Source organism: Solanum lycopersicum, chromosome 8, assembly GCF_036512215.1.
Source record: "Solanum lycopersicum chromosome 8, SLM_r2.1".
In the NCBI taxonomy this organism is placed as follows: Eukaryota; Viridiplantae; Streptophyta; class Magnoliopsida; order Solanales; family Solanaceae; genus Solanum; species Solanum lycopersicum.
In genome coordinates, this window is record NC_090807.1 from 65,817,528 (window position 1) to 65,843,246 (window position 25,719).

At 32.8% G+C, this 25,719-nt stretch overlaps 5 protein-coding genes across 5 annotated transcripts; 3 read left to right on the top strand and 2 right to left on the bottom strand.

Moving 5' to 3' along the window:
- Positions 1–1,078: 1,078 nt before the first annotated feature.
- LOC101245869 (F-box protein PP2-B1) lies at positions 1,079–3,441 on the bottom strand. The gene is made up of 3 exons (NM_001329231.1): positions 2,999–3,441; positions 2,500–2,618; positions 1,079–1,821 (listed from the first exon to the last, which is right to left on the bottom strand). Exons 1-3 carry the CDS (start codon positions 3,323–3,325, stop codon positions 1,398–1,400), a joined length of 870 nt encoding a protein of 289 aa, NP_001316160.1. The 5' UTR covers positions 3,326–3,441; the 3' UTR covers positions 1,079–1,397.
- An 8,703-nt stretch (positions 3,442–12,144) lies between these two features.
- Positions 12,145–15,486, top strand: NAOAT (N2-acetylornithine aminotransferase). The gene is made up of 3 exons (NM_001329230.1): positions 12,145–12,617; positions 13,839–14,273; positions 14,947–15,486. Exons 1-3 carry the CDS (start codon positions 12,210–12,212, stop codon positions 15,484–15,486), a joined length of 1,383 nt encoding a protein of 460 aa, NP_001316159.1. The 5' UTR covers positions 12,145–12,209.
- Positions 15,487–16,174: 688 nt separating this feature from the next.
- Positions 16,175–18,634, top strand: LOC138337025 (probable (S)-N-methylcoclaurine 3'-hydroxylase isozyme 2). Its single transcript, XM_004245598.5, has 2 exons — positions 16,175–17,336; positions 17,597–18,634. The coding sequence occupies exons 1-2, from the start codon at positions 16,458–16,460 to the stop codon at positions 18,203–18,205; spliced, it is 1,488 nt and encodes a 495-aa protein (XP_004245646.2). The 5' UTR covers positions 16,175–16,457; the 3' UTR covers positions 18,206–18,634.
- A 345-nt stretch (positions 18,635–18,979) lies between these two features.
- CYP80E6 (cytochrome P450 80E6) lies at positions 18,980–21,042 on the top strand. Its single transcript, XM_004245599.5, has 2 exons — positions 18,980–20,075; positions 20,318–21,042. The coding sequence occupies exons 1-2, from the start codon at positions 19,239–19,241 to the stop codon at positions 20,924–20,926; spliced, it is 1,446 nt and encodes a 481-aa protein (XP_004245647.1). The 5' UTR covers positions 18,980–19,238; the 3' UTR covers positions 20,927–21,042.
- An 85-nt stretch (positions 21,043–21,127) lies between these two features.
- Positions 21,128–24,632, bottom strand: LOC101244695 (scarecrow-like protein 28). Its single transcript, XM_004245597.5, has one exon. It carries the CDS (start codon positions 23,565–23,567, stop codon positions 21,528–21,530), a length of 2,040 nt encoding a protein of 679 aa, XP_004245645.1. The 5' UTR covers positions 23,568–24,632; the 3' UTR covers positions 21,128–21,527.
- Positions 24,633–25,719: the final 1,087 nt, after the last annotated feature.

Here is a 25,719-nt window from a genome sequence, read left to right on the forward strand (position 1 = left end):
CCAACTATCAATATTACCTATATAAGATCTAATGCATACTATAACCTACCTCTTAACTAACATAAGATACACAAATTTTTTATTTTTTTTTACAGAATGAAATGATTATTCAAGACACGATCTCTAATTTCAATTATCATTTCATTTCAACTTCAAAAAGTTCTTTTTTTTTGCTTTTCACATTTCAACTGAATTTATGTTGGAACACCCAATAAAAGTGTGGCCCATATTCTTTAGGCCCATTTTATATCACAAGTTAACGTGTGTTCAATCTACAACTTAGCCCAGCTACACATCTGCTAAAATAATAGGGCAGGTTTATTAATTATTTATTGAGCATAAAAGAGAAGTAATTTCCAGTGAAATCAAAGGATTTTTAACTCCTATTTAAATCAATTAAGCCTCTTGTCTCAACTAATGTGACACTCTTTTTTTTTTTTTTAATTAATTAAAAAAAACAAAAATTTATAATTTAAATTTTATTATCTTAGGTAGAGACTAGTAGTATTTTAGTAGGTAAACTAGGAATAATATCTATACTTGATAATCTGTTTGAGCAAGTTTCATAAATTAATCTATTCCTATAAGTGTTCACTTTCAAAAATATATTTTAAAATATTACGTAGACGCTTATTTTCTCTCCAAAACTTAGTCAAAAACTTTGTTTTTTCTAATAAGGTTATGAAAATCGCATTAACGACTACCAAAAATAGTGTTGAAGGTGGAGAATACTTACTATACCAGACAGCGAAATGTCATTCTAATCAAGGTTAGTAAACACTTATTTTCTCTAGAAAACTTAGTCAAATACTTCATTTTTTCTAATAAGGCGATGAAAATCGCATTAACGACTATTAAAAATAGTGCTAAAGATGGAGAATACTTACAGACAGCGAAATGTCATTCTAATCAAGGTCATTAAAGCTAGCAGAAGCTCACTATATTAACTGTGTAGAGTCATCAAGGTCATTAAAGCTAGTAGACTCTCACTATATTAACCGTGCAGAGTCATACGCAAACCTTACCCTTATTTCCGAAAAACCCTCCGCTTGCTAAAATTAAAAGTGCAAAGAATGTATCCAATGTAACAGATCCATTAACTCAGTACAATGAATGGATAAAAAGTTCCCATTGTTCACATTTACACAGACTGCCTCAGTCTAATATATGATTATCCCTTAATACTAACCACCCGGAAAAACTATGGATAGCACTAGAACTACAACTCCTAGGGCTCGTTTGGTTAGAAACGAGTTATTCCACGATAATCGTTATCTCCTGCGATTTTACCCTAACCAAATATGGAATAAACTCATAACAAAATAAATCTCGGGATTAGTCATATCCTTTACCCCTCCTACCAAACGAGCCTACCTCAGCAACAGGTAATCAGCAAATCAAAAACTCTGCTTCAACCTCTCTGTAAACTCTACTGGACATATCAGTACAGAATCTACACATAGTCCACCTTTAGTATGTGTACAATCTATCTGAGTCAACGAATATTTAACTTTCATGGGTTCTACTGAACCCGTAGCAACGAAGTCACCTACATGGTGGTACTTCCATATTCCAGGTTCGTTCAAGTAGCATTGAGTTGTAGCTTGTTGACCATCTGATGTCGACAGCTGAAACCGCACCGGTTTCCTATCCCAACCATGAACATGCTCGGAGTTGCAGACTCGGCGTCCAAATCTCCAAGAGGCTCGTCCTACTTGTAGTCTGAAGAATATGCTATAGGACCCAACGGGGAATGGGAAATCAACCTCTCCATCAACTTCGAACCACCAGATCTGCTGGAGATATGCAACAGACTTGAATCTGCATGGATGGAAAAGGAGAAGAAATTAGTATTTGTTCTGTCTGAGGACGTACTAGCTTGTTATCGATACATGAATATAGCAACATAACCGAAAGCTGCTCAATCATGTGGACCAACAATTAGTTATGGATGAAACTTGAACATTTTGCAGAAGTCCGAGCAACATGACTCGAGAACCATCAAATAACAAGCTAACAAGTAATGCTGAACCATGGTGGGTTTGTTGAACCATGTAATCTATCCAGACATTGCATAAACAACAATATAACCGATGAAATGGGAAACAACAATCCTATCAGAGGATCAGATCACAAGGATAATAATACTGCGAAAAAACATGAATTTTGCTCATTTGCATATAAAACACCAATTAATCATAGACATTGCAATGTCAAATTAAAAGCTACATTAAGCAACTCCACTTCATATACTCTCCAAAAATCTAGACAGGTAGGTGTGTCGGATCCTCAAAAAGTAATAGTATACTTTTGAAGGAACAACAACAATCTTGAAGAGTACGAGCAACATAGATTGAAGCCGTATTCTTTAAAAACAATTCACAATCCAAACGAATACGGCTTCAATCTAATAATACATACATCAATAACAACACGAATACAAAAAGGTCCAATTTACTCTAAACAAACATCAGAAACAAGAAAATCTCGAACTCTCACCTTGATTCATCAGTTTCAATCCGACTCCAATATCTCCTATCATCGATGCCCGTTATCACCAAGCCACTTGAAGATATAGACATACAAACTCTTCCAGTTTTCTTATCTAACCAAACTTTCTGCACATATCCCACAAAACAAATAAAACCATCAAACTCAATTTCCAAACCTCAAACAACTAATGAGCCTTTAGATTACAACTCAAATTTAATATACTACCACTTTAACAACAATTCCTCAACACCAAACTAGTACAAATTTACTAGAAAACCGTATATGAATTTTCATTTTCAGCAAAAAAAAATTAAAAAAATTAGGATCTACACACAAATAGCTGACAAATTTACTGTTCACTTATTCTGCCTGTATACAATATTATACCTGGATTATACATACAATAATACCTCCGTTACACAAAATAAGAAAAAAATCAATAAATTGGGTATTCAAGTAATATCTTAAAAGGAAGATTTAAGCATAAGAGGGATAAAAATTGTACCTTTGAGCCACCATCAAAAGAATTAGGTCGACAAAGCTTAGCATAAATATCTCTTTTACACAAATTAGCCGGAAAATTTCGACCAGCAAAGACCCTTTGAATAATAGAGGTGTAATTCATAGGCAACTTTGACTCCCACACAAAATCAGCAGAAGAAGCGCCTCTAAAAGCCCTATTAAGCATAGATAATTTACAGATCTGAGGCGGGTCCATGTATACAAGAACTGAAGCTACACAACTTTCCGGCAAATCACCAAGACTTGGGTGAGTTTGCTGAGTAACAGTAGATGAAAACTGAGGAATCAACACAGAAAACGAAGAACCCATGATGGGTTTTCAGTAAGAATTAGAAAAAAAAATCTCAAATTCTTCAGTCCAGAAAATGAAATTGAACACTTGTGATATGGGTATTAAAGAGAAGAACACAGACAAAAAATACAGCTGGAGACTGGATATATATATATATATATATATATATATATTTGGACGGTGACAGGGGGTGGGGTGGGAGTGTATAGATTAGGGGAGTATCTAGTAGTAATTAGTTTAGATTTTTTTTAAAAAAAAGTAGTTCTCTTAAACTTTAATACCTTGTATTATTGCATAATAATAGTTGGATTAGATTGAATAAGTTTGATATTTTCTTAATCTTCGTTTTATATTAGTTGATCACTTTTATTAATATAAATATTAAGATACTATAAATAAGAGAATAATTTTGTTAATTCGTTCTTTAAGAATTTTTTTAAACTTTACAAATAATTGTGACACTTTAAAAAAAATGTATATAAATAATTCAAAAAAATCTATTAATATTTTCATAATTTAATAAAATGATCAACTAAATATCAAATAACTATTTTAATAGAGAACAGAAGGAGTAAATTGAAAAATGAAACGGATAATTTGATGAATCATATGATAAAATTTGACTAAGTATTAGCAAAGATAAGGAGTATAAATTACTAATGGTATTTGCTATCTCATTCTGTCTAGATTTATGTAATAACTTTTAGAGTTGAAGTTTAGAAATTTACGCAAATAAATTAGGATAAATAAATTATTTGATTATAAGTATTGCTTTTTTTTTTTATATATTTTTAGAATAAATTTTATTTATCGACACAAATAGTTTATCATAAATAAATTAGGCGATTAAGGACAAAGCTAAATGTCTTTGTTTCATCTATCTATCCAAATATTAAAAATATATAAAAAATATTTTATTGGATTTTTATTCTTTATTAAAAGATTGTTCAATAGATAAAATTATTTTCTTTATTATTTTTCTTCTAATTATTGTTTCATTATTTTATAATATTGATTGTAATATGAAAAATAATAATTTATTTACGTGAAGCAATATTGGAAAAAATGTGTAAATGAAGATTTTTTTAAATAAATATACGTGAAGGGTGGGTTATTAGTAAGGGTTAATAATAAAGTAATTTTTTTTGAAAGAGAGAATATTATATATGACAATTAATTCTATTATATAATTTAAAATTTGGGAAGTAGGTAAGGAGTAGTAACAGAAATATTATCTATATAGTTGAGGCCATAAATTAAAGATTTAAAGTACCAAATTCGTGGATAATAGAACACTAATCAGATGCTTACTGCTAATGATATAATAATTGATCGAATTAATACACTTTCCATCACATATATTGTGCATCACACGTCTATAAATTGCATTATGATCAAGTTCATTGCTTTTTATTATTATTATTTAAATGGTCGGTCACTAATTTGCCATTTTTATAAAGATGTTAGTTGATAAACATTTGTATTAATCTTATAATATAATATTAGCCAAAATAAAAACACAACATAATCATTAATTTGCATTATCACTTTTGTCCGAAATAGCTTTTTCACAATATATGAGTTGTTTTTTTTCATTGTTTTATTTTATGTTCATGCGCTTTCGGTCGGGTAGGCATAATTTGGATATATTAATAACGATCGGATAGAATGATAAGAATTTATTTATTTTTTATTAGAGTTTTTCAATTTTAGTTTTTAAATTTATGGAACTTATTTCTTGTAGGAGCTCGCTTTGTCTCTTTTTACGAGGATTGAGCTAGATAAAGTTGATACGTTTATCCAAATTATTTTTAATGAAAAAACATATTTTTTGTATATGATTAAAAAAATTAAATATATATATAATATACGTTAATCCCCCTTATTCTTCTTCACATATTTATTTTATTATATTTTAAATTTTTTAATAAAAATTTCGACTCCCAAACATGATTTTATTATCTTTAAATACCATGTCTTGATGCTTCTATTGCGAAGAATTTCTAATTATAGTTTCACTACTTATTTTTACTTATTATATATACATCTATTATCTTATTTGTGTGACAATGAAAAATGATAATATTATCAAAGCACGTAATTTAATATATTCATATTTTATCGGAAGAAGAAAACAATTAATCTATGGACATAAAACACAAAATAAAAGAAAAAAGGAACTATGGTAATAAATTTGAAATAAAAAAGAAAATGGAACTAATTTTTATTTAACTTAAGTCGTAGTTTTTTTAAAAAATATAAAAAGTAAAAAAAATCTATTATTCATCAATCTAATATTAATATAAAGTCCACTCTAGTATGAAATCGTGATCCTGTTGAAAACAACGACGTATATTATTTTTATATTATAAACGAAAAATACGTATAAAAATTAAATCAATGTTCCGTTTACGTATTAAAGTCTTACAACAAAATATAAAATATTATACTAGGTTACATGGACAATTAAACATTAAAATGGGGTCTATTGTATTTATTTATTTATTATTTTAATATTTGGAAGTAATATGTGGCAAATCAATAATAGGATGTATTTAGCCACCTCTACGTGTGTATGAGTCAGAAGCAAACTAAATAACAGCTCATTATATATTGTGCCACGTGGCTTATGGTCAGTGTGTGTGGGGAATTAATAAGACTATTAAAAAATGTTATAATTTTCCCTTGCTGCTAACTCAATATAAAAATAATAAATGAATTAAATATATATATTGTCATTAAATTATTTATTAAGCAAGTTGAATGGATAAAAAGTGTAATTCGTCTAAAAATAATCAATTTTTCTAAAATTAAGATGTTCAGCAATATATTTAAGATTTAAATATGATAGATTTCGTGTGAATCGGTGATCACGAGAATTCAAATCCTCAATGGAGAGAGAGGTTAAATTTATTATCCAATCATAATATATTTTGTTTATCGATTCCTAAGTCATAGTTTTAAATATTTATTAGATTTTTTTAATTATAAATACAAATATTCACAAAAATTATCATTTTTTAAAAAAATTATCGGCTGATAATTAATACTCTAAATTTATCCTTTATAGTTTTGTTGGTGATCACGAGGATTCGAATCTTTAATCAAGAAGAACATAGAATTTAACATGTTTTTTTGTCATTAGACAGTTAATATTTTTTAACTTAGTGATCACGAGGATTCGAATCCTTAATCAAGAAGGACATGGAACTTAACACGTTTTCTTTGCTACTAGACAATTAATACTCTTAACTTACTGATCACGAGGATTGAAATCTTCAATCAAAAAAGGACATAAAACTTAACACGTTTCTTTTATTATTAGATAGTTAATACTCTTAATTTAGTGATCACGAGAATTTGAATCCTCAATCAAAAAGAACATAAAACTTAACACGTTCTCTTTGCCACTAGACAGTTAGTACTCTTGACTTACTAATCACGAGAATTCAAATTCTAAATCAGAAAGGAGCTAGAACTTAACACATTATTTTGTCACTAGATTTATATATCACGCTTTGTTTATGAATCTCCCATTCACTTTTTGTACGCTCACTAAATATTTTAATATAAATACATAATATATGATAAAAAAATATAATTTTTTTTTGAAAATTATCACCTAATAGTTAACATCCTGATTTCACCCTTAAGGGTAGGGGTGTGCATCGGTCAGTTCGATTCGATTTTACATATAATCGATTTGATTTATCGGTTTTCGGTTTTAAAATATGCTAATTCAATAATAAACCAATAAGAAAATTTTTATCGGTTTATCGATTTTTGATGTTGTCGGTTCGATTTCGGTTAACCCAATAAGAAAATGTCGATCAAATAATATATAATAGTACGTATGTTATAATTACATGTTACCAATTTACAGCCAAAATATAATAGAAAACTTTGAATGTTGATCAAATTACTAATATTCACAAACTTGCAAAAGCTATCGCCTACAATTATGAACTAGAATTAAAACTAAAATAAAATATTTCAATGAGACAATCTTGAACAGTTGCTTGATCCACCAGATAATCAACAAAGTTCTCACCAATTTCCTAACAAAAAAATCACATAGCCTGAAAGCTAATATTGAATCTATTTATGTATTAAATTATGTATATTTAATATTGAGGAGGGGTAAAGTAGTAAATAACTATCGTCTTATTGGGTTATCGATTTACCCAATAACCCAATAGGAAAAATCGAAACCGACCCAATAATTCAATAATTATTTTTTCTAAACCCATTAAAAACCTAATAACCTAATAACCCAATAACATTTTATCGGTTCAGTTTATTGGTCGATTCGGTTTTTACACACCCCTATTTTAAGGGTTTTGTTTAGGTTCAAAATTCTTTTAATAAATTATTATGATATAATTAAAAATTCTTTTGTCGTTATTATTTATTAATCAAAAGAAGATACCAAAATTTGTACATTTAAAATATGAGTTAGGAAATTGCCACCCTTTTTGTATTTGTATGTGATCATGACATAAATTTGGTTATAGCTACTTTTTTTATCACTTGTTTTTGTTGGAAATCAATTTCCTCAAATAATATGATATTAATGTAAATATGACAATATAGTATAATGTTTTATAACTCATTTGTATTATTCAAAAAATGACATGATAATTAGAATAAATTAATTGTTTGAAAAATACTTTCGCCATTCATAATTGTTTAACAAGTATACTAAAAATAGATATTCAAGATTAATCATCAATTTAAATAATTAAAAAATAATTAGTCATTTTTTTCAATTCTACACTTAATAATTACTCCATTTTGTTCAATTAAAAAGTTATGTAGATTTTTTATATTTTTGATATATTAGCATTATATTAGTCAGAGTACACTTTGTATTAAATTTTCTTTGACGAAAATGCATGACCTTATCTTGACAAACAATTGTGGACTAAAATCTATATCTCTAATTAAATATATTATTTTTACTTAACAAAACACATAAAAAAAAAGAAATCATTGTTATTATTTAGGAAAATATTAAATATACTATGTTTACTTATCAAAACACATTAAAAAAAAAGAAATCATTTTTATTATTTAGGAAAATATTTTCTATAAAATAAAATCCATGAAAATATTATTTTTTTTTACACCAAACACTCCATTGAGTTTCAAAATTGAAATTAAATACTTCTAATTATTTTGGAAAAAAATAAATTTAAAAGTTGAAATAATAGACCACATCTTCAAATACTATTATTTCAAATTATCACATTCATTTTTTCATTTCAAAATTTGTTTACTATTACAAGTGGATGAAAATTTATGAAATAAAATGTGGATGACAAAGAAATTAGTAGGCAAGATAAAATCAAATCTAGCAAGTTGCATAATTTTTATTTATTAAAGGACCATGAATAATAAGTAATACTGTTAGGAAGATATGAGAAAAAAAAAAGGAAAAAAATGTATTTGTCACATCACCAAATTAATATCTTTTTGTATCTCAACTAACATCATGCCCAAAGTAATTAATCACATGCATGAGCATGACCACAAATTGAAGTAGCATTTAGGACCCACAAAATCATAATTAGGTATGTTAATCAATATGATAATTAATAATGTGAAAAGGAACATATATTATACATTTTCTAGAGTTTTCGACTCCTTATAATCGTTGTGATCCATTTGATAATATATAAGTACGTGGACTAACACGATACGTAGCTATTCGTTTTGTTAAGAAAATACACAATAAAAAATAAATTCATGTACACTTATATTTGGGATAGTATGATATTCTAATCAACTCTAATATTTTCCTCCATGCTCATATTCAAGTTGGTCAAAGCGCGGATTGAAAATTCAAACAAAATATAAATCTGACTTTGATGTTATATGTTACAAAATATCTAGTTAGTGATAATATTGATCATTTCAGACTTGGATTAGCGAGATTTTAAAATGCATTACTAGGGATGTAAGATATGTCTATTTATATATCGACATATCTTTAATGTTTTTGCTGATGAGGGCCCCTCGTAAGCTAGATAGTTACAACATATGTTGAAAATACCTCAATCCATGAATAAGTACGCATCAGACATACACACACTCCCGTATATAAATGGATTCGAACCTGCAATCTTCAGGTCATGAGCCTGATGAGTTGACCAATTCCTCTACCCCGCTTCTTCCCCTTCTCTTTCGAACTCCGATGTCACTATAGCGGACAGTGAAAACTCTGATAAAGAATACTTGAACAAGGGTAGAACAAATCTAAGTTCTTTATACGATTTGAACATTAATTTATCTTTTTTTTGAACTAACTTTAGGTGATGAATTAGATCAAAATTCTAAGATAACAAGTGTTTTATCGTAATATGAAACTGATTTAAACAAATTTTTGATCAAGAATATTAATATTAAATTATTTTAATATAAATCTAAATTTAATCAAATTTCAATATTATTATTTCGAACAATGAGGCATGTGGAAAATTTTATATTCCATTGACATCCTTGTCATACACAACTGGGAGTGATGGGGAAACATAGTACGTAACATACAGTGGCTAATAAATTAATTCTATATTCTTTATTCTAAATAATTTGTGATTCGAATACTTTCCACGCAATAATATTTTAAAAAGTTATTCCAATGCCCAACGAATATGACAGAAATTGAATAAAAATATATTATAAATAATTTATTATGATAGTAACAACAATTTACTGTTTGATTTCTTTCTGTAAAAAGGAGAATATCTTTTTTTTTTCTAAAGAGAAAAAAATTAAAATAAACTGTGGTTGTTGACACAGTTGATTGAATTATTTAGGATGTGAAAAACGTGGTTTTGTTACAACCATAGTTTATAGAATTATTCTCTAGTATGTGTGTAACAATTAACTATCAAAAGTAAAATAAGTTACCTATATATTATCGATATAATTGCAGTGCAGTGATGAGATTGCTCAACTCTTAATAAAAGATTTTGAATTAAAGCTTCGCGTACGACAAATCTTGTCGGAGCATTACCTCAAATAAATTTTATAGTGCGTGATTCGAATTTAATCGAGATTCTGATAGTTTCGCAAAGAAATTACTTATATATCATGCATCATGACGGGAAAAAGGAATATACCTATAATGAGAGTTGTGCCCTCGTTTGTTATGTTTTGTTAAATTTGTTGAAATAAATACGTTTTATTATATATTTTTTTTACTACTTAAGATTTGAACTCAGAATTTCTAATTAAAACTAAGAAGAAATCTCGTTCATTTCGTCACAATTTTGATGATGTTATATATGAGTGATAAAATTAGTCAATAAAATGTGATTTGCTCAATCTATTTAAATCTAAACATATCATGTCATGATTTATTATTTAACTTATTGTGATTCAATTTATTTCAGCTCAAATGACTATATCCTTCCAAAAAAAGTCTTCATCTATTATTTTAATTAGCCTATTAAGAACCTCTAATTATATATGTTGGTTGGCCAAGGAGAAAGGGAAAGAAAGCTACCTAAAACAAATTGTGAAAAACAAATAAACATAATTAGGGAAGACCAATGAAATAGCCAAAAAAGTGTAACACAATTATTATTGATTTGAGATTCCATGTCTATATTTTCAATTTTGGTCCAACCAACTAGAGAAATATCTTGTGATAGACAAAAAATCTCCATTCAAATTATTTTGGCCTTTTCACACTAAAGTCCTTCCTTTAATTTCTTATATTTTGAAAAGTTTGGACAAAAGAGAAAAAAAAAACACTAAACTTAGTAATTGTGACACCATCTTAATTTGTTATTAAACAACATTATTAAAGAAGTAAGAAAGATTAAACTATATCATTTAATATATCAATTGTAGCAAAAATTTAATGCAAATAAAAGATTAATTTTAAAACAATAACAGTTAAGAATCAAGATTAAAGATGACAAATATGTACATAGGCTCGATATTATTTATGTATCATTTTCGTGCCGGATTATTTGCGTTTACTTATCTTTTTAGACTACTTTTGAAAAAAAAAAAGTTCACTATATTCTCAATAGGATAAATTTGCATCTAAAAGCAAATAGGATGATTCTTTTCTGAGATAAAATTTAATCCACACAAAAGGGCTATTTTATGCAATTTTTGTGTCAGCTAGCTATATTGACCATTTTATTAAGATGTAAAATGTGAGCCCAGCAATAGTTAGTGAAGTCAGCCCAATTAAACAATGTTTTGGCCCTTATCTGGTCTATTAATGGGCCTAGTTAGATGCTATGTTAGAAGTTGTTTCTGATGGAGGTTCGATTCAACAATAAATAATACGATAAGTAGGAGAAAAAACGTGTAAATACTATAAATAAGAAAAAAATAGATAACTATTTATTAACTTTCTATGATATTCTTATATTTAAAGTCATGTTCGCTTTAAATTGCATGATATTCAAATTCTGTTTAATCATCCTTTTCAATACTTTTACAACTTACCTCTGATCTCGATCTCTTCTCATACCTATCATAACCAACCTTTTATGTCTTCTCGCATCTGGACATCTATTTTTTTACAAACTTAAATCATTTTATCCTTCAATTTTTTTTTTCTACTAAAAAAATCACTCTCATATTATCTCGAATATCTTCGTTCTTAATTTTCTCTCTCGCATAGAATATCTACTACACATCCATCTTCCTTTTCGATAATTCTATTACAAACAATCACTTTACAAAATTTAGCTTCATAGAATTTAAAGTTATATGTACGAAATATATTAAAGTTAAAATACAATAGAAATGATTGATTTTTATTTTATTTTTACATACAAATACCCTAAAGTTCAAAGTAAATAAAATTTAGCATAACTTTTTTATTAGTGATATCCTCTCTATTATTGGCCTAAAAAGTTGTTCTTCCTCAGCAATGAGCTCTTCATCAACCTTTTTCCTCACCAACTCCTTTTCATCGGTTTCGGGTTCTACCCATCTCCGCCGTTTATTCAACAATGTTAGGTATGGCAGCGGCGGCGGCGGCGGCGGAGTTAGAATTGCCGCTAGCCTTAATGTGGAAGTGCAGGCACCGGATTTGAGCAAAGAGGTGATGGATGAATCTAACAAGGTTTTTGTGGGTACATATGCTAGGGCTCCATTGGTTTTGTCGAGTGGCAAAGGGTGTAAATTGTACGATATTGAAGGGCGAGAGTATTTGGATTTGACCTCTGGTATAGCTGTGAATGCACTTGGACATGGTGATTCTGATTGGATTAGGGCAGTTACTGAACAAGCTAATGTCTTAACTCATGTCAGCAATCTTTACTATACTCTCCCTCAGGTCAGCTCTTATTTTGTAGAGTATCTGTTTATTATAAATTTCATTTGGGAATCATTGTGCACAGGGATTTAAAAAGGGGATTTTCAAAAAATAGTTTCTTTAGTGATAATACAAGTTTTATTCTCTCTTTTTTGGGAGTTTTATAGTGAATAGGGATTAAAAAAAGAGTTTTTTCAGCTTTTTACTGGTATTTTTGGAAGAAAACGTGATAGAATAGAGTGGGATGGATATGAATGATCATGTAGGAAAGCATGAGACTAATTCTACGGGATACTTGTCACCTCCCACCAGCAACAGGTATGTGTGCGGCCTATGTTGCTCTGTCTCTTCAAAAGATGCCAATGGGTCGCGTTGGATCCTCCAAAAGTAGTGCATTTTTGAAGGATCCGACATGGGTGCAGCAACATTTTAGGAGAGCCTGTGCAACATAGTGGTATTGGATAACTCTGTCCCCCAAGGCTAGAACAGATGGAAAGAAATTGCTTTGTGTTTTTTGTCGGGATTTAACCTTAGACCTTGTGATGCTTAACTCACTTCATTAGCCACTAGGCTACACTCTTTGGTACTTGTTGTTTTGGTCTCTTATGTAGTCAGAATGAGGACAGGGGACATTACTCGATTCTATTTAATGTTCAAGTTTTCTAGCTCTTGTTAGAATGTGTAGTCTTTGAATAGAAGTGTTAATGGTTCTGGGTTGAAACGAAAAGCAAATAGCAGTATCATATTGTGGATGGTATGAAGCGGTAATTGGAACTTACTAGCAGTGTGTAAGTTTCTTTGTTTCTGGATTTTTTTGGGGGGGGAGATGTTGGCTAGAGGGTCTTATTCAGGAGCTGAGCTTTAGAAGAATTTATGGGTTCACAGAACGGGGTAGCTTTAGTCAAAACCTTGTACTATTTGTCTTATGAAAATTTACTATATATATTTATGTGTGTAAATTTAATTTATCAAAAACCCAGTGTAAGGCTGTAAGTTACATTTTTTAGAATGCAGAATCCGTAAACTCAAAATTTTTGCTTCGCCTCTGGTCTTATTTTGTAAAGCGTTCCTGAACATGTTTGTTCTTCTATGTCTATAATTTGATATATCAACTTAGTTACCTTGTTAACTGTAACTTTGTATATGATTAATTATTATGGCTTCAAGGGGCATCTTTTCTCCTCCATTTGGAAAAGGATCTTTTAATATAACAGTAACATAGTGTTCTATTATTTCGTACAGCTGGAGCTTGCAAAACGCCTGGTTGCTAATTCTTTTGCAGACCGTGTTTTTTTGTCGAATTCTGGAACAGAAGCAAATGAAGCTGCAATTAAATTTGCAAGGAAGTTTCAGAGATTTTCTCATCCCGATGAGAAGCAGCCTCCTGTGGAGTTCATTGCCTTCTCCAATTGCTTCCATGGAAGGACCATGGGTGCCGTTGCTTTGACAAGCAAAGAATATTACAGGTCACCTTTTGAACCTATAATGCCAGGAGTTACTTTCCTGGAGTATGGTAATGTTCAAGCAGCAAAAGAATTAATTCAGAGTGGTAAAATAGCTGCTGTATTTGTCGAACCAATCCAAGGTGAAGGTGGTATATATAGTGCAACACAAGAATTTTTACAAGCACTGAGGACTGCCTGTGATAGTGCAGGTTCTCTCCTTGTCTTTGATGAGGTAAGAAACTTTACAGATTACATTGCTACCACTTTAGTACATTAAGCTTATGTCTCATCTGACATGTATAACAAACCCTTGTATTGATGAAAATTACAATAACATACAAGCAGTTACCTTGACCAGTAGCGCATGTCTTTGTAAAGTAATACATTGTATTATTTTCATAAGGTAATTTCTCTAGGATTCATCAAAAGAAAACATATGAAAATGTTAGCTTGCATAGTGAAATGGATAGAAAAAATCAGCATTTTGTACTTGGGTCATTTGGTTGAGAAATAAGTTATGCAGGGATTGTACTGGTTAACATTATTTCAATGATGAATAGTGGTTTCCAATTACATCATAAGGAAAAAGCTTACTGCTCTTGTTGTTTTATGTATACTCAATTCACCATAAGCTGGCAGATAGGACTAAGGTTGTTCATCCACTAAGAGCAATATATTGCCTAAGATTGGTTTATATATTTTGTGTAGATAAATAGCTAATTGATGAAATATGAACACCATCTACTTGTAAAATAAAGTTTAGAAATTATACATGTGACAGCTTCTTGGGTTGTTAACGCTTTCTCCTTCCAACTGTGATAGTGATCATTCTGGATTTCAATTGGATGGAATGAATCAACGGTCGATACTATACTGAAGCTTTTACTTGTATTTTCTTTTATTAGGTTCAATGCGGCCTAGGAAGAACTGGTCATCTTTGGGCGCATGAAGCTTATGGCATATACCCAGATATAATGACTCTTGCAAAGCCTCTTGCAGGAGGTCTACCTATTGGGGCAGTGTTGGTAACTGAAAGAGTTGCTGCTGCCATCAATTATGGGGATCATGGTAGCACCTTTGCTGGTGGTCCCCTTGTTTGCAACGCTGCAGTTGCTGTGCTGGACAAGATCTCCGGACCAGGTTTCCTTGCCAGTGTCGCAAAGAAAGGTCAAGATTTCAAGGAATTGCTGGTTAAGAAATTAGGAGGGAACTCACATGTGAGAGATGTACGAGGTGTGGGGCTTATTATTGGGATCGACCTTGATGTACCAGCATCTCCGCTGGTTGAAGCATGTCAACAATCTGGCCTTCTTGTACTGACAGCAGGGAAAGGAAATGTTGTGAGGCTTGTACCACCATTGACCATCACCGAGCAAGAATTGGACCATGCAGCTGAGATCTTATTCAATTGTTTACCTGTACTAGATAAGACCGCCAATAACTAGGCTCAAATACTCAAAAAAGGGTTTGTTGCATGTTCACTTCTATGGGGAGCTTCACAGGATCATATGCATTTGCTCATGGAGATCACTTTCATGAGAAGTAACACAATTTATTTGTACGTACAGTTTAAGGTATCGTCTTCTATGAAGCTCTTGTCGTACCTGATTGTGTCATTCTGAGGCTGAAGATTCATTTAGGAGCAAACTGGCTATCAGAAATACACAGTTGATCTTATTTAGATTTTTCCTGTAGAAGTGAACAATCAGTTTTTAAGTTTTAGATGTATCGTCAATTTGCACCAGCTGAATCGAAATAATGGATGCTGTCCTCTGTAATAACATTATATCCATCTTTCTGAAATGTAGAACTTATCTATGTAATCTTGTATGCGTCATGAACAGAAGTCTTGTACATCAAGTGAATAGTGTTGCCTCGCTTTAGATAGGGTAAGAATATGATTTTCCATATTGAACTTCAAAAGAAAGGAGGAGAAGACAAAGCAAGTTATATTTAACTATTAAGATGAGATCATGTGTTGGTGCATAAATTTTCAAGTGAAAACGTTTCACTTAGATCTACTCTGCTTGCCCTCTCATGACAATGGTACAAGTTGATTGTTGTAGAGATGTGGATGTTAAATATAAAAATGTGCTAAAATAGTGGAGTAGCATTATAGGCACAATATGTAATAACTTTAAGCATGTTATGAATATCTCAAAAATGAATAATATAGTTGCCTATGTAGTCACGTATATTAAAAGGAAATATAGAGAAATGATTACTAAAATATCTTCTATCACACTTATCTGGAATCAGTCACTTTCAATTCACAAGAATACAAATTAGTCAAAGAATGCCTGCCTCACAACTAATAGATAACTATTTATAACTTCATTATCTAGCTAATGAGGTTACTCAAACAAATCCAGTAAATATATGTCTAAGAAAAAATAAACTTGTTAATTAGTAGGCCATGGCTCTGCCATTTGAAATTCTTTTCCTGCTTCCATTTTTCCTTTTACCCTTAACTTTTTTCTACTTCAAAGTTCTCAGATCATCCGAAATCACACAACTTCCACCAGGACCAACACCATGGCCAGTCATAGGAAACATTTTTCATATGGGAAAAATGCCTCATATAACTCTGACAAATTTTGCAAAAATATATGGCCCTCTCATGTCCCTGAGGCTTGGAAGTCAATGTCTAGTTGTTGGATCATCAACTTCTACTGCTATAGAAATCCTCAAAACCCATGATAGAATTCTGTCAGGGAGACATGTTCCAAATGCTGTTCCAGCAAAAAGATCAGATCTTGACAAGATATCAATGGGCTGGACTTCTGAGTGTCACAATGAATGGAGATACTTGAGGACTTTATGCAGAGCTGAGCTGTTCTCAGGCAAAGTATTGGAGTCTCAAGCTTATTTGAGGGAGAAAAAAGTGATGGAATTGGTAGAATTCTTGAGGTCAAAAGAAGGTCAAGTGGTGAATATTGGAGAGCTAGTCTTTGCAACTGTTTTGAACATGTTGAGTAATGTTCTGATATCTAAAGATATGGTTAATTTGGAGAAAGAAATAGAAGATGGTGGGATTAGAAATCTAATAAGGGGATTAGTGGAAGCAATCTCAGCTCCAAATGTATCTGATTTTTATCCAGTATTAGGTAAATTAGATCTTCAAGGTCTGCGAAAAAGAGCTAGATATGTAATGACAGAGATTCGTTCTAACTGGGAACTGATTCTTGAAGAAAGAAGGAAAAATAAAGAGAGTGGTTCTTCTAGCCAACATGATTTCTTGGAAGCTCTCCTTGATAATGGTCTTACCAATGATTGTATCCACCAGTTATTTGTGGTTTGTTCGCTCTCCTTCTCTCGAATTTGCTTTCTGAGATTCAATTTCTGGTATAAACTAAGTTAGTCTTTATAGCAGTATCTGAAAAATGAAAATCAAAGTAATCATGTTAGTCTTTGTGCATATATGCTGTTATACAACTAATACCGAAGCATTTAGCCTCCTTAGTACTTCTCTTTTTAAAGTTCATATATTTAAGAAAGTTGGAGTTCTTTATTCAGATGTAGTGTATGACAAGTATTTCTTCTAACCATGTGAAGGAGTTAGTCTCTGCTGGTTCAGACACCAGTACCTCAACAATTGAGTGGGCGATGGCAGAACTGATAAAAAATGTAGAGACAATGAAGAAAGTTCAAGAGGAGCTCGAGATAGAACTCAGTGAAAGTGATTACCCAAAAGAATCTCAATTGCTGCAGATGTCCTATGTCCAAGCCTGTGTGAAGGAAACACTTAGGTTGCATCCTCCAGCACCATTTCTGCTTCCACATCGTGCTATCGAAACCTGCCAAGTGATGAATCACACAATTCCTAAAGACGCTCAAATCTTGGTTAATGTCTGGGCTATCATGAGGGATCCTTTGATATGGGAAGATCCAGAGATGTTTAGACCACAGAGGTTTCTGAGTTCCGATATGGACTTCAAAGGGAATGACTTTGAGTTCTTACCCTTTGGTGCAGGAAGGAGAATATGCCCAGGCCTGCCAATGGCTGCAATAATAATTCCCTTAGTCCTTGCTTCGCTTGTTCATTTCTTTGATTGGGAGCTTCCTCACAGAGAACGTCCCACTGAGCTAGACATGACTGAAAAGTTTGGAGTAACACTGCAAAAGAAAGAACCGCTGCTTCTGATTCCCAAGCCCAGAAAATGACCATTGAGATATACAATCAGTATCTCTTATCTGTGTTATCCGTTGGAAAGTCTATCTGCATTAAAGAACGATAGAATGACAACCTACAAAGAATTTGTTTACCTTTTCCCTCTGTACAGAATGAACAACAGTTGTGTGTCTATGACTAAATGAAGAGCTTTGTCAAAAGAACAATCAATAAACTTGGCTGATAATAAGAGGATGAACTTCCATCAGCATCAAGGGGTGCTTAAACGGGGACTGTGTGCAGCACTGTCGTCCTCTGCTTTGTGATCCTGTAGTCCTCACATGAATACATCTTCAACAGTTCCCTTTTGTGTTATCCCTGTGCATTAGATACAAGTATTTCTTGTCCTCCTGTAATATCGTGTAATCATAAACAGAAGTTCTTTTGGTGATAAGAGACAAGTTATAGTCCTATTAAGACAAGATCATGTGTCAAGTTGCATGATTTCCAAGTAAAAATGTTTCACTTGGGTGTACTCTCCTTACCATTGATGAGAATGGAACAGTATTCACAAGATGATTATCACAAAGATACAGATGCTGAGATGGATGTGCTAAAGTAGTGGCATAACATTTTAGGCAGAACAGGTAATAGCTAGAAGGATGTCATGAGCATCACAAAAACCCAGATAATGATTGTCTACTTATTGTACAAGAGATGTTTGAACCTGTTAATTTTTTGAAAAAAAATAAAGAAATAAAGATTGAAAGTTCACCTATATAAAAAATGAAATGCTCCAATCAACCTACTATAGTCGTTAGTAAGATTTCTGTTTCATGACAAACAGATAGAAAAATTGACACCTTAAATATTTTCCCCTACATCAATCTAGAATAAATCACTTTCAGTTCACAATAATACAATTACAAAATGACTTTCTCCACAAATAGATAAGTACTATTTACTACAGGATCTAGCTTATGAAGTTACTTCAATAAATCTAGTAGAAACTTCTACACTAAAATATATAAGATTTGAAAGAAGAAAAAAAAACTTGTTCATTTGCAGGCTCAGCAATTAGAAATTATGTTCCTGCTTCCACTTTTCCTCTTGGCCTTGACTTTTTTCATCTTCAATATTTTCAGATCATCAAAAACCACACAACTTCCACCAGGATCAACACCATGGCCAGTCATAGGTAGTATTTTTCAAATGGTAAAAATGCCTCACATAACTCTGACAAATTTAGCAAAAACTTATGGCCCTGTTATGTCCCTAAAGCTTGGAACTAAATGGTTAGTTGTTGGATCATCATCTCTTGCTGCTATAGAAATCCTCAAAACCCATGATAGAATTCTGTCAGGGAGAGATGTTCCAAATGCTGCTCCATCAAAAGGGTTAGATCTTGACAAGACATCACTGGGCTGGAGATCTGAATGTAACAGTGGATGGAGATACTTGAGGACTTTATGCAGAGCCGAGCTTTTCGCTGGAAAAGTATTGGAGTCTCAAGCTTGTCTGAGGGAGAAAAAAGTGATGGAATTGGTAGAATTCTTGAGGTCAAAAGAAGGTCAAGTGGTGAATATTGGAGAGCTAGTCTTTGCAACTGTGATGAACATGCTGGGTAATGTTCTGATATCCAAGGATATGGTTAATTTGGAGGAAGAAATAGAAGATGGCGAGATAAAAAGTCTTGTAAGGGGAATAGTGGAAGTGCTCTCTGCTCCAAATATATCTGATTTATATCCTGTTTTAGGTAAATTAGATCTTCAAGGTCTGCAAAAAAAATCTATAGATTTAGTGACAAAGCTTTGTTCCAACTGGGAACCGATTCTTGAAGAAAAAAGGAACAGTAGGAGAACAAGATTTCTTGGTCTCCTTGATAATGGTTTCACCAATGATAGTATCCACCAGTTATTAATGGTTTCTTTACTCTCCTTCTCTCAGAATTTGATTTATAAAATTCATTTTCTGGTATAAACTAAGTACTTAGTATTTGAAAAATGAAAATCAAAGTAATCATGTTAGTCTTGTGCATATCTGTTGTTATACAACTAATATTACCGATGCATTGAACCTTTAGCACTTCTCTTTTTAACTCGAGAAAGTTGGGAGTTTTCTATTGGGATGTAGTATTTAACAAGTTTCCTTTTAACCCTGTGAAGGAGTTACTCTTAGCTGGTTCAGACACCACTACCTCAACAATTGAGTGGGCGATGGCAGAACTGATAAAGAACGTAGAGTCAATGAAGAAAGTTCAAGAGGAGCTTGAGATAGAACTCAGTGAAAGTGATTACCTAAAAGAATCTCAATTGCTGCAGATGTCCTATATCCAAGCCTGTGTAAAGGAAACACTTAGGTTGCATCCTCCAGGACCATTGTTGCTTCCACATCGTGCTATCAAAACATGCCAAGTGATGAGTTACACAATTCCTAAAGACGCGCAAATCTTTGTTAACGTCTGGGCTATCACAAGGGATCCTTTGATATGGGAAGAACCAGACATGTTTAGACCACAGAGGTTTCTGAATTCTGATATGGATTTCAAAGGGAATGACTTTGAGTACTTACCCTTTGGTGCAGGACGAAGAATATGCCCAGCCCTGCCAATGGCTGCAATAGAAATTCCGTTAGTCCTTGCTTTACTTGTTCGTTTCTTTGATTGGGAACTTCCTCATGGAAAATGTCCTGTTGAGCTAGACATGACTGAACAGTTTGGAGTAACACTACAAAAGAAAGAACCGCTGCTTCTGATTCCCAAGGCCAGAAAATAACCTTGCACTGTGTGGTGGTGGTAGATACTAGTATATGTTTTCCTTCTGTGTTTGTGTAGTTGTTTATAGACAAGACCATGTGCAATATATATATAATATATTTCATTTGGGTTTTACTCTCCTTGCCCTCAAAGATACAGAGGGGATCCGAACATACAAATATAAATGGAAGGCAAAAAAATTGTGACTGACATGAGAAAATTACTCTAGAAAAAATAACTTCATTGAAAACAATATCTGGACAACTTCTTGCTACAATTGAATGAGAAACAATGACAAATCATTACAACCAAAGAAAGAATACATTGATGAAACTGACTGAATATACTGAAGTAAGAAAGAATACCTAGCTTACAAGAAGAATAAAGAATGAATACAAATATGAAATCAAAGGTACCCAAACAAAATGAACCCCGACGCCTATGCATTTTTATCTAAAAGATTTTCTTTTCTTACCAGATTGGCAAATCTATCTGCAATAAAGAATGAAAGAATGACACTACCTCTACAAAGAATTTGTTAACCTTTTTTCCTGTGTACGAAAAGAACAACGGCTTGTCTGTCTATCAATGAATGAAGAGTTCCGACGAAAGAAAATCAATCAACTTGGCTGATAATAAGAGGATGAACTTCCAGCAGCATCAATGGGTGTCCACGCGGAGACTGTGCATAGAGGCTGGTCTAACCAACTCAGAGTAAGTGCAGCATCATCATTCCCCTGCTTTGTGACCCTGTAGTCTTCACATGAGTACATCTTCAACAGCATTTGACTCTGAAGCAGTTCCCTTTCTGTAATCCCAGTGCATCTGAAACCCCCTTGTTCCATCAACTTCCGCCATTTCCCAAAGCATTCATGCCTTTCAGTCCTATCTCGTCCTTCACAAGCAATGATATTTCTAATATCCCGAGCAAACAACTCCTCTATCTTAATCCTGGCAGGACTGTCTAATGGAAGACCGAAAGCAATAGAATCAAATACAGCAGCATAGTATCTAAGTGAGTTGACAAGTCTTGCTTCCAAGCTAGGCTCATTGTGCTCAGCTTCTTGCTCTGCCATCAGAATAATGGTGGGATTTGTGCTTCTAATCAGCCCCAAAAAGTCTCTCAGGATCCCCCCAGAACTATCATATAGAAGCCTATGCATCTGCAACACACAATTCACTGCAACACTTTCTCCCTCTTTTACATGAAGCATCCATAGCCGTACATCTTCCAACCTGTCAACAACTGGATGGAACTCGAAAGCCAGATTCAACGCCTCAGCAAACTCAGCAAGTCTATCTCCTGTTTCAACAAGATCCTGCTTTGATTCTCCTATACCAGTAATTCTAACATGAGTAGGAGGGTTGGGCCTAGAAGCCAAACTCTGAAACAGGCTAGGCCACTGCAGCCCTTGCTTAATGTCAAAATCAATAATGTGAACCCGGTCCTTGCCTTCAAAAGCTCTAAGCAGAATCTCATTTGATGTGAAATGGATGAACTTTGGAATTGGACTAACCTGATTCAACAGCCTCAATGCTGTACTGCTATCATCATCTAAACGATCAAGGTCCCGAGGGGGTATAATGTGAAAGATATGAGGCCAAATCCTCGCAACACGCAAAGCTAAAGCTTCGGTGAAGTAAGCAGTTAGCCGACTTACTGGAGACCCTCTTGGAGAGGCAAGCTGCCCTAGCCTAGCTATCAGTTGATTAACACCAGTAACATTCCTTGAGCCAATTGCTTCAACACAACTCACAAGTAAGCTGATCAGCTCAGCTGCATCATCCTCCCTGTGGTTATTATGCCCATTATGTGCTGTTACAACTTCACCCCTGTCATTTGGATTAGGTAGCCTAGAACCATTGCCTACTTCATGCTCCCCGAGATTCTCATTAGGCCTAAGAACCAAGCCATGACTGTCTAAAGAAGCACTTGATACTGAGGCCTCTCTGGCAAGATCTTGACTTGTTGAGACATTCTTGTCGCCAAAATTAGTAATCTCAGTCACTACAGATTCAATCCAAGGATTGTTTGACATAGGCAGAGGTGGTGATATCACCTCATTTGGCACATAACATACACTCTCTTCCTCTCCGGAACAAGAAAAGGAGAATGGTGCTGCTTGAGGTGGATGAAGGCCTGCAATTAGGGGAACTGATCGCGCCGCATTGAAACCTGATTGTAACCAGAAATCGCCACCACCCAATTGGCTCAAACTCAGATCATAGCCATCTTCTGAAGAATCACCTGACTTCCTATTACTTTTTTTCCTCTTAGCTCTGCTCATGCAGCTCTCATCATCAATACATCCCTGCTCAGCATACCTCTTCAAGCTCCTACCTTTTTCCCAAAATTCATCTTTGCTTTCTCTCCTACCTTCTACATATGATGTCTGAGCACTTGTCGAGGATGGCGGTAGACGAATGTTCTGCTTGAGAGAGCAAGTACTGTTCTTCGCTTCAATTGGCTTCTCAACAGAAAGTCCCACTGGCCTACTAATGGACTGGGACCTTGAGGTATCTTTCCTGGCAAAACTACATGGCAAGTCCAATCTTTGTGTGCTCATTGAAGGGAAATTACAAGCTTGAAACTGTGCAGATGCTTCACTCCTTAATCTATGCCTAGGTGACAACAATGAAGAAGAACAACCAGCCAACATTCTTCACACCCTTCCAATTTTTTTCTTTTCTTTTCAACTCCAACTCACCCAACCCCTTTTCTTCTCTATGTCTCTGTCTCTCTTATCTTTCTATATATGTATATATTTTCACTATGAAATATACAATATGATAATGCTAAATTTCTATAGATGATCCAAGAGAAACAGAACAATGTCTATATGTGAGTGTGTGTGAAGTTCCAAGAAAAACAAAAACTGGAATCCGATGCCAAAAAAACAAAATGTGATATCTGTGTGTCCTATATATAATATTTCTATATGCAACAAAGAATGGAATCAACAACAATACACAAACACCAAAATAGAAAGAATCAAAGAATTGGAAAGAATCTCCTATTATCAACAATTTTAATACCTACCAAAAAAAGATCATCGGATTCCAAAACTTTCACAGTACAATAAAACTCATTATCTAGAAATATGATTTCCCAAAGAATTGAAAGAAGAAGAACTCACACCATGAATGTAGAAACTCTGAACACATTTTTTCCCAGAAATGCAGCAGAAAAACTGAAACTTTGAGCTACCCACTTCAGCAAAATACACTTTCAACAATCCCATGCCAGCTTAGCTGAAATCTACACCAATCAACACCCTAAAAATTGAATCTTTATGCAACCCATTTCACCAAACAAGATTTCAAACAACCCCCACAAGAAAATCCTAGCTAAAACTAAAACCAAAATCTACACCAACCCCCCAAGATAATGACCCTTAAGCCCTCAAACATGCATGTAAACAGACAAATCAACTGTCATCATCATCATCATTATAATCACCACAGAGAAAAACTGAAGAAAAAGAAGTAACTTCCCAAAGCCCCACTACCCAAAAAAGTTAAACCCCATATACAACTGTGTTATTTTATATATCAAGATTGAAACAGCCCTCTTCTTGTTTTTTACTTCCAGAGGGAAACAAATCATGGCTTGGTAAAGATGATGTTGGAGAAAGGGGAGAGAGGAACCTCCATCTATCACCGTCCGATCTTAATCAGACGGTGGAAAAGGAACAAGAATATGACCGTTGAGGTATATGTCAGAGGAATATAACCGTTGAGAGAGAGAGTTGGTATTATAAGGAACAGTGTCAAAAATTATTTTTCTTTTTCTCACGTTTTAATTTGTCTGTCTTATTTTAATTTGTCTGTCTTATTTTAACTATCATAAAATTAACAAACCAAAAAAAAAACTTTTAATTTATCTGTCTTATTTTATCTATATATTTTAGCTTTAAACGTGTACAAGTAAATACTTTAATTTGTATAAAAATGATCAAGTAATCACACACATTCTACCTGGTATGATACAATAAGAGCGTAAGACGCAAACCGGGGAGGGCGGGACCTAGAGTATGCCCTCAGTAAAAAATTATATTGTATATTCAAAAGCATTACTTTTTTTTTTTTGAATTTTCTAAATGAAAATTCTGAATCCTGCACTGACACAAATGATCACGTAGGACGTCAAGTAGAATTTACTTATTCAATTCTATATAAATTTAAGTATCTACTTATTCACGCATAAAGTTAAAAAAAATATTTCGAAATTAAGTTAAAAGACATGATCATGTATTAAACTTTTTTTTTTAATTTTGTCTGTTTGTTCTTTTAGAGGGTGCAGGTGAAGTCACGTCCCATGCACGTGCATGTCTCATGATACCCGTTTTTTACTTGACCGTTGCTTTTTTGTTTAACCATTTTAATTAGTGAAGTTTTCTGGGAAATTACAAATTATTAACTGACTAATCAGGGAAATTACTGTACAGAGGCCAGTGATAGTGGACTGTAATTTATTTTAGTTTAATTAATTAATTAGATTGCTTTAATGATGGACATATCAATGAGGACAAAGAAGGGGGGCCAGTTGCAAAAAGATTCGTACCAATGTTGGAGTGATCCCTTTTGTTTTATAGTTTCATATTATGTGTATTTTAATGATTTTTGCACATATTTTATGATTAATATTTTAGTCCGTCGAACATATGGAGATCGAGGATTAGAATTGAAAGTTAGTAGATAGTTTGATATATTTAGTTTTTATTAGTATTACTTGCTATTTTTTTTTGTTTCGTTTATTGTATTATATATTTGTTGTTATTAATTTTTTTTTTGTTTTCTTTTACATGAATT